The 9,958-nt window shown below is 41.4% G+C and overlaps 2 protein-coding genes across 2 annotated transcripts; both read right to left on the reverse strand.

Moving 5' to 3' along the window:
• Positions 1-509: 509 nt before the first annotated feature.
• Positions 510-3,350, reverse strand: LOC135477879 (toll-like receptor 2). The gene has a single exon (XM_064758089.1). The coding sequence runs from the start codon at positions 3,237-3,239 to the stop codon at positions 795-797; it is 2,445 nt and encodes an 814-aa protein (XP_064614159.1). The 5' UTR covers positions 3,240-3,350; the 3' UTR covers positions 510-794.
• Positions 3,351-6,775: 3,425 nt separating this feature from the next.
• On the reverse strand, positions 6,776-9,214 carry LOC135478164 (toll-like receptor 2). The gene has a single exon (XM_064758434.1). It carries the CDS (start codon positions 9,212-9,214, stop codon positions 6,776-6,778), a length of 2,439 nt encoding a protein of 812 aa, XP_064614504.1.
• Positions 9,215-9,958: the final 744 nt, after the last annotated feature.

The following is a 9,958-nucleotide window of genomic DNA, read 5'->3' on the forward strand; positions in this document are numbered from 1 at the left end:
TTCCACTGTACATTTAAAGTCTTTTAACCCTCAAAGGTTGCACAATTGCACCCTTAAAGGTGCTTGTATCGAACCTTGGAACCTTCTATATGTGGTGCTAAATGGAACCATACAAATAAGGTCCTATATGGAACATTAAAGGCTGCCACCTCAAAGGCAAGCCATGGAACCCCTAAAGGTTCTATGGCGGCACCTTCTTTTCTAAGTGTGAATGGGTAAGGTGCAAAACATCAATCAAATTAATAAATAAATGCATTATCCCTCATACACAACTGCTGATCGGCTGTGATCGTGATGGGATTGTCTGTGTCCACACGCCATCAGGCTACAAGAGTTATGGGAAATTAATTCAGGAAGTTTTGTGTAAGCCTATGAGTTAAAGCATTATCCATATATTAAGTCACAAGATTAGTTTACCCCATCAATATATCTGCTTTTCATACACCATAAGTAGCAGTACCCTTGAAGTTTTTTTTAACCATCTTCTACAAATAAACCATCTTCCATTAATAAAAAGTTATCTGAATTCAGTGTAAGAGGTTAACATATGGTTGTAAATTTACAAAAATCTTACCATCCGTGATTTCATTCCACGCCTGTACAATACGATATACGAGCTTCTATTATATACGAGTCTTCTATTTCTGGTTCCCAAGCCATTTTGTAGGAATTCTTATAAAAATTATTTTATGTCGCAAAGCATTTTTCTTCAAAACATTCGAACTATATAAACATGGTCACCAGTTCTGGCAATTTTTGCATTACACAAACAAGAAATACAGCACAAAGACACTTCAGCGCGCCATCCCGTGTAGCAGACGGCTCCAGAAGATCCGTTCATCGCCTGGGTCATCCTCGGGCCACACCAGGAATGTGATGTCTTTCCACAGGCTCAGCAGCGATTTGGACATTTCTGTCACAGGGATTTCTTCCATCATGATCACTATAATGGCGTCTTCAAGGCCGTCTCTCACCATGCGCATGCCCGCCATTTGAACTTCGAATTCACACCATTCACTTTTCATGAAAGCTTTGTTGATCACCAAGATGATTTTCCGGCTGCTGTTCATGGCGTCCACAATGCTCTGCTGAATGTTTCCACCGGGGATAAAGTCGCGATCGTGAAGACACAGTGAGAAATCGTTCTCAACTTCCAAAACTTTTCTCAAATCAATGCAAGCCCATCGGTAACTGGTGTAGTTGTAAGCCACGAATGCATCATATTTGTATTGCTCGTTGGTCAGCTCTTTATACACAGGAACCCTCCTAAATTTTGTAAGAACCCAATATTTTATATTCCATCTGTAACGGTAGGCAAAGATTCCCAGCACAATCACCACGGTGATCAAACAAGAACCAACTATGGAGAAGGTTAACCAAAATTTGCTGACACAGCTCACGTCCATGTTCTTCAGCTGTGACTGGAGGGCACACATTTTCACCACTGTTCCATTCTGTAGGGTGCACGTCAGTGAGCAGAGTTCCTCCACAATGGCTGAACCTTCCAACAGCCAGTGCATAGTGTTCAGAGTATTACATGTGCAGATGAAAGGGTTATGGCTAAACGAAACTCTGCCAACACCACCGGTTTGGAGTGGAAGGTCACTGGCCAACCACTTAATTTCTTTACCAGATAAAGACGAAATAATATTGGATGATAAGTCCACGAATTTCAGCGAGACTAATTCATAAATAGTTTCGGGTAAATGGATCAATTTGTTGTTGGCTAGAATCAAATTTTCCAGGCTCTTGAGTGGTTTGAAAATATCTAGGTTGAGTGTTACGAAATTATTACTGGATAGATCCAAGGTTCTTAAGTTTACTTGACTTTTGAATATGGCGGCAACCGAGTTCTGCTGCAAGCCTGTATTCAATCTACAGTTTTGGGCAACTAACACATCCAGTGATGTAAAATGTGAAAAGAATTTTGGAGACAGAAAACTGCAGTCAAACCCAGATATGTTGAGCACTTTCAAGTTCTCCAGTCCAGACATGACAAAGGTACAGCCATCTACATTGTCATATGAGAGATCAAGAACTTGTAAATGGTGTGCATTTATAAATTTCAGATCTGGTATGCCTTTGACCGATCCACCCAGGAAACTCGCATTAAGCACTCGCAATGACTGGGGTAAGGTCAACTGCACGGCCAGTCCGTCTGGGAACTCTGGCATATCTTGTTCGGATGAAAAATCAGTCATACCCAAAGTGTATTCTCGACCTGGACTAACACTGAGGTATTCTAATCTCGCGAAACGAGCCAAGCTAACTAAAGATAAGCCATTAGAGGCGATTGACAGGTAGTTTCCGTTCACTCTAAAACTTTCCACGCACTCCGGATAGCGGAATCCAACCAGGACATCTTTCCCGACGTGGATGAGGGCGTTGTCGCTTAGGTCCAGGTGGCGCACACAAATATCCGCCAGGTGAACCGTGTTATTTCGGGTAAGGATTAAGTTTTCTGGATCCCTGAGGCTCCCAGCGCCGGGGTTGCACCCTGAGATTGTAAGGTAGGTCAAATTATGATGGGTGAGGTCAGCAAGTGCGGAGAGTGCCTTGGTAATCCCGTTGGTCTTTAAACTTAATCTTGTCAAGAATGGAAAATATCTCAGAGTTCCTGCTTCTAAACCCTGACAGAGCAGCACTAGTGATTCGATCGGTAAACCTGAGAAGTAAGCCAATGTCTCAGGCCTGAGGCTACCGCCAGACTCCCAGAAGTTTACGGAAAGGCTTTTAAGTTGTGACATGCGCATCACCCCTGGACCAAAGGAACCGTCGTCAGGTCCATCAATGCTTAACTCTTTCAACGAGTCAAGGCCACTGAAAATCTCGTTCGGAAAAGGATGATCTAGCCGTTGGCCTGGAATGTTGTCAGCCATATTTAGGATTTCCAGTTTTTCCAGAGGGTGAAATACTGTGGGAGGGTAGGATTTGTATCCCAGTAGCAGCTGGTTGTTTCCCAGGTTTAGAAAAAGGAGCTGCAATAGACCTCCGAAAGCTGATGGTTCTAACCTCGTGAGTTTGTTCTGGGACAGATCCAGCGAGGCTAACGAATTTAAGTTGACGAAGGAGTCATTGGGTATACTTTGCAGACAATTCCAACTCAAATCGAGACTCGCTGTTGTGGGCGAGATGTTTGTCGGTACGGTCTGGAGTCCGCGGTGACTGAGATCGACATGGTGACTGTTCTTCGCGGCACAGTAAAGGACGATTGTCAGCAGCAGGGCAGGAGCCTTCATAACTCTCTGTCTGCTCTTCGAGAGGCACCTTTCAGAAGAGTCTTCTTCTTTTATGGATGAATTGTCCTTTTCTCGTCGTGAAAAACAATGTCATTAAGTGGCTGGAGACTATCTGCACTAAGAGATGAGTGGATAGCCTATGTATATATATATACTTATCCGTCTTAAATATACTGAACCGGATGGTGATCCCATAATTTCTTACATGACTTCCTGTTCTGGTGATAAGACTTTTGATAAGAGATTGACACATTTGATAAATACCCCTAAGTGGGGTTAAATACACTCACTGAAGGAGTGATTATGTAAATACAAAATGAGTGCTGTGTGCTATTTATTCACCCACACGATATCGGGTAACACGTACGTTCAAATGTTTGCTCACATGTGGAAACCCAAACGACGGCCAAACCTCTGATTTACCTTCTGTGCTTTTTTTCAAAACTAGTTTTAGTTTGTTACACCTGGCCTTTACGGCTGAAACGTGAACAAGAATTCGAGGTAGCAGTAAATTCGAGGTAATAATTTTACATATATAGACACTGCAAGAAATGACCGATGCCAAATTTTAACTTCTACGAAGGAGTAACAAGGATCTTAAAGACTCCAAGTAGAATTAAAGTTCCTCCCGGGAATACGTTTGATAGAATTACGTAAGCTCTAATAGATACCGGGTTTACGTGTAATCAGTGTTATATAACAAATACCGTGAGTAGTAAGCAAACTACTTACGTAGAGTAACAGTGGAATGACAAATTTCACTTTTTACCTCAGTACATATCTTAATTCTTTCGTACGTATATTTATATCCAAGTTTTCTGCTGAAAAATACCTGCTTAAGAGATGGACTGTCAGACTAATAAAAAAAATTAGAGAAACGAAAAAGACAACCATTAGCTAGTCGTGTTGCAATGCAAATTTACGACACGATTTAATAACACCTATGCACGACATATCCTGGCCATTTTAATAATGTAAGTATATCCTCTATATGTAAAACACGGACAGTATATATTTCCCAAGAAATGAAAATTGCAGTTATATATATTTCTCCATGAAAATTGTGTCATATAACACAAAATTACATTGATTTACATTATTTATTTGTTTGGTTTGTTTTTTTTACGCCACACTCCATTATATTTCAATGATACGACGACAGGCAGCATTATGATGGGAGGAAACAGGGCAGAACTATCCACGACCCACGACTATCCGCAGGATGCTGTCAGACCTTTCCACTTACGACCGGAGATTAAGCCAGCATCAGCTGCACTTGAACTCACAACCTCAATGGTGAGTGGCTCCTGGGTCATTGTGCCGCGCTGGCGTGCTAATACCGTCGGCCACAGACGCCCTTGAAACTTATAATGGACATCGAGTTGTCTGTTTTCGGTTTCGGTTTACGCCAGGTATACATCTGTACAAAATCGTCACAAATCATACAATCAGAGAAATACCTACATACATGTTTCGTCTAATTTTATATTCCTTCAATATATTTTGTCAATTTCCTATCTTGAGTGTCGGCTGAACTAGAATTTTGACTCGACAGGTCATTTAAATGGAAAAAGACAGAATGCTTTTTTTAGTGAGCCTCAAGGAGAAAGGCCTTTAAAACTGTTTCTAAAAGTTTTCTTACATTCTTGTAGATTTCTTCAGAATGTTCCAATTGTAAGGTGGGCTTTATGAACCATACTGCAATTGACAAGGTATACTCTCACCTCAAATAGGCCCAAGGGTTTTAGTATTTAAAAAAAATACTACCTTTTACTCGGGTGTAAAAAGAGCTATTTCAGTATTAAAACGTGTGTTAGAGTGAATTGTTATTTCAGCAACACCAGCTATATGTAACATAGAAATCAAACATTTAAAAACTCTCTAAAAAATTTAAAATACACAATAAATGACGGTATTTTTATGTACAGTTTTCAGTGGTCCGTCTCATTAACCATATTTCATTTCTTTTAAGCTTTCCTTCATTTTAATTATATTACCTAAATACAACAATGAAATGTTTTTTCAAAGGATTACTGATAGAAAAGTACTTGGTAGAAAAGTGAAAAAAGGATACATAACACAGTATTTTGATACTTCCGTCTAAATTGAATGTGAAAGTGGCACATCCGTTCACGGTCAATAAAATGTCGAAATATTATACACATACATAGCTCTATGAAAAACATCTCTAGGTATATCCGATAACAAGTTTGGTAGGTGTTGCTAACACCATAAGTTACGGTAAAAATGTTTGTATGCATCGTTATTTATAAACCCAAAGCATAGACATAATTATCAACCCAAATCATATATAAGCATACACACCATTATCAACCCAAAGCATACATGGGCATACAAACCATGATAAACCCAAAACATATATAGGCATACAAGCCACTATCAACCAACAGCATACATAAGCACCCAGCCCTTTATCACGACAATCGACGATGCGAAAGCGAGGGCCAGATTTCACATACAAGGTCAAGGTAAGTCACGCTTGGTAACAAATGTAAACGGCTATTCAAGGCCCATTCTCAGCACAAATTTGTGGCCAATTGGACCACCATTTACGCCAATGTGTGAACTCGTGTAAGATAAAATTATATCTAATGGGACAACTATTCATAAAACCTAAACATCGTCAGGAAAATCAAAATCTTCTGAATAATTGGTAAACACGCACGCCGATTGCTTACTTTGAGGAGCGAGAGAATGTACGAAAAATATATTTACAAGGTGTTTGCCTAAAGAAGGTAAAATGTCGGATGGTCACAACTAACACTAGGTCTCCGTTGGAAGAAACCATGGTTTACTGTCTTGTGGGCTTCATGAGGTGCCGTGGTCGTTACAGTCGGCACATAGTTTTGTGGAACAGGAAGAATATACTTCGTTTTTACGGCTTCGGTAACCTAATAGTGGATAGACCAAAGATGAAACCCGGGTCGGGTCATACCACATACTTTGAACAATACTTGTTGAGGCCGCGTTTGTCGCTCGGCACAAAGAGGTTTGAGGTAAGAAGCAGGACTGGTTGGCGTAGTGTCGGTATATTGTGAATCGGTGGGGTGTGTTTTTGACGGCATGGCTTTGCACGGTGACAAGAAGACACAGTATATGTACACTAATGACTCTACATCGTAATATAACTAACAAATTATTAAGTACGATACGACGTAAAACCCAAACCATACATACATATATATATATACATACATACATACATACATACACACAGACACACACACACACACACACACACACACACACACACACACACACACACACACACACACACAAACACCTGGTTTTGTTTTAACAATGGTATAAAACTGCAGAAACACGCTGGAGCAAAAACCTCTTCCATGTAAATGTTCACAACCCATGGTATCTCTGTAGTTAAACTCTGTCAAGATTATCACAATTTTCAACTACATCGATTTAAAGATCAAGGTGGTAACGGTCGGAAGTCGTCTTTCCATGCCATGAACATTACATACCACACAAAACAGTAATGAATAGAGCCCAAAAACTCTTCAGCAAGCCATCCCATCCAGCAGACGGCTCCAGAAGATCCGTTCATCGCCTGGGTCATCCTCGGGCCACACCAGGAATGTGATGTCTTTCCACAGGCTCAGCAGCGATTTGGACATTTCTGTCACAGGGATTTTTTCCATCATGATCACTATAATGGCGTCTTCACGGCCGTCTCTCACCATGCGCATGCCCGCCATTTGAACTTCAAATTCACACCATTCACTTTTCATGAAAGCTTTGTTGATCACCAAGATGATTTTCCGGCTGTTGTTCATGGCGTCCACAATGCTCTGCTGAATGTTTCCACCGGGGATAAAGTCGCGATCGTGAAGACACAGTGAGAAATCGTTCTCAATTTCCAAAACTTTTCTCAAATCGACGCAAGCCCATCGGTAACTGGTGTAGTTGTAAGCCACGAATGCATCATATTTGTATTGCTCGTTGGTCAGCTCTTTATACACAGGGCCCCTCCTAAATTTTGTAAGAACCCAATATTTTATATTCCATCTGTAACGGTAGGCAAAGATTCCCAGCACAATCACCACGGTGATCAAACAAGAACCAACTATGGAGAAGGTTAACCAAAATTTGCTGACACAGCTCACGTCCATGTTCTTCAGCTGTGACTGGAGGGCACACATTTTCACCACTGTTCCATTCTGTAGGGTGCACGTCAGTGAGCAGAGTTCCTCCACAATGGCTGAACCTTCCAACAGCCAGTGCATAGTGTTCAGAGCATTACATGTGCAGATGAATGGGTTATGGCTTAGCGAAACTCTGCCAACTCCACCGGTTTGGAGTGGGAGGTCACTGGCCAACCACTTAATTTCTTTACCAGATAAAGACGAAATAATATTGGATGATAAGTCAACGAATCTCAGCGAGACTAATCCATAAATAGATTCGGGTAAATGGATCAATTTGTTGTTGGCTAGAATCAAATTTTCCAGGCTCTTGAGTGGTTTGAAAATATCTAGGTTGAGTGTTACGAAATTATTACTGGATAGATCCAAGGTTCTTAAGTTTACTTGACTTTTGAATATGGCGGCATCCAAGTTCTGCTGCAAGCCTGTATTCAATCTACAGTTTTGGGCAACTAACACATCCAGTGATGTAAAATGTGAAAAGAATTTTGGAGACAGAAAACTGCAGTCAAACCCAGATATGTTGAGCACTTTCAAGTTCTCCAGTCCAGACATGACAAAGGTACAGCCATCTACATTGTCATATGAGAGATCAAGAACTTGTAAATGGTGTGCATTTATAAATTTCAGATCTGATGTGCCATCTATTGCTCCACCCAGGAAACTCGCATTAAGCACTCGCAATGACTGGGGTAAGGTCAACTGCACGGCCAGTCCGTCTCGGAACTTTGGCATACCTTGTTCCACTGAGAAATGTGTCTTACCCAAAGTATATCCTCGACCTGGACTAATATCGAGGTAATCCAATCTGGGGAAACGAAGAAACACCAAGACAGTGAAAAAATCAGTAGCGATGGCTAGGTAGTTTCCGTTCATTCTAAAACTTTCCACGCACTCCGGATAGCGGAATCCAAACAGGACATCTTTCCCGATGTGGATGAGCGCGTTGTCGCTTAGGTCCAAGTGACGCACACAAATATCCGCCAGGTGAACCGTGTTATTTCGGGTAAGGATTAAGTTTTCTGGAACCCTGAGGCTCCCAGTGTTGGGGTTGCACCCTGAGATTGTAAGGTAAGTCAAATTATGATGCCTGAGGCCAGCGAGTGCGGAGAGTGCCTTGGTAATCCCGTTGGTCTTTAAACTTAATCTTGTCAAGAATGGAAAATATCTCAGAGTTCCTGCTTCTAAACCCTGACAGAGCAGCACTAGTGATTCGATCGGTAAATCTGAGAAGTAAGCGAATGTCTCAGGTCTGAGACTACCCCCAGACTCCCAGAAGTTTACGGAAAGGTTTTTAAGTTGTGACAGGTTTCTCACCCCTGGGCCAAAGGAACAGTTCCAAAGTCCATCAATGGTCAAGTCCTTCAACGAGCCAAGGTTGCTAAATATCTCGTCCGGAAATCCTGGCGACTGGTCATAAATGTTGTCAGCCATATTTAGGATTTCCAGTTTTTCCAGAGGGTGAAATACTGTGGGTGGGTAGGATTTGTATCCCAGTAGCAGTTGATTGTTTCCGAGGTTTAGAAAAAGGAGCTGCAACAGCCCTCCGAAAGCTGATGGTTCTAACCTCGTAAGTTTGTTCTGAGACAGATCCAGCGAGGTTAACGAATTTAAGTTGACGAAGGAGTCATTGGGTATACTTTGCAGACAATTCCAACTCAAGTCGAGACTCTCTGTTGTGGGCGAGATGTTTGTCGGTACGGTCTGGAGTTCGTGGTGACTGAGATCGACATGGTGACTGTTCTTCGCGGCGCAGTAAAGGACGATTGTCAGCAGCAGGACAGGAGCCTTCATAACTCTCTGTCTGCCTCTTCGAGAGGCGCCTTCAGAAAAGATTTCTTCTTTTATGGATGAATTGTCCTTATCTCAGTGTGAAGGTACAACGATGTCCATACCCTCTGTTCAAATATACTGTACGACTGACTTGAGTCCGCCTGTAAGGAGGAGTAAGGACTGAATGCCTCTAAACCACACACGCATGTCTTGACTGTCTGAAATGCATTGAAGCCAGCTTGAAAAAAGAGTAAGGTTTATAGTTTGTCAGGCAGGCTGAGAGAGAACGATATATATAGCATTACTATGAAAGCTGTGTCTATATATAGTCTAGTATAGTTTGTCAGACAGGCTTTATGTAAACCCCATTGCGCTGAAATGGGATACAGCGATCATTTTTCGCATACCTTCCTGTTTCAGAGTTACTCAATCGGTTAATTACATGCATTATATAAAGGCTGAGAAAGAACGATCTTTATATATAGCATTACTATGAGAGTTGTGTCTGTATATTCCATGGGCGCGTGCGCCAACTTTGTTTAGTACATTACATGTATGTATCTATGTATGTATGTATGTATGCATGTATATATGTATGTATGTATGCATGTATATATGTATATATGTAGGTATGTAGGTAGGTAGGTAAATAGGTATGTAGGTATGTAGGTAGGTAGGTAGGTATCTAGGTAGGTAGGTATGTAGGTAGGTAGGTATGTATGTATGTATAGGTTTTGGGAGGGGTCTGACAGCAACCCGCGCATG

This window comes from Liolophura sinensis, chromosome 11 (assembly GCF_032854445.1).
Source record: "Liolophura sinensis isolate JHLJ2023 chromosome 11, CUHK_Ljap_v2, whole genome shotgun sequence".
NCBI classification, from domain to species: domain Eukaryota; kingdom Metazoa; phylum Mollusca; class Polyplacophora; order Chitonida; family Chitonidae; genus Liolophura; species Liolophura sinensis.

What these genes read in the sequence shown, in the direction of transcription:
- LOC135478164 (XM_064758434.1), bottom strand. Translation starts at nt 9,214, where the DNA reads ATGAAGGCTCCTGTCCTGCTGCTGACAATCGTCCTTTACTGCGCCGCG.
- LOC135477879 (XM_064758089.1), bottom strand. Translation starts at nt 3,239, where the DNA reads ATGAAGGCTCCTGCCCTGCTGCTGACAATCGTCCTTTACTGTGCCGCG.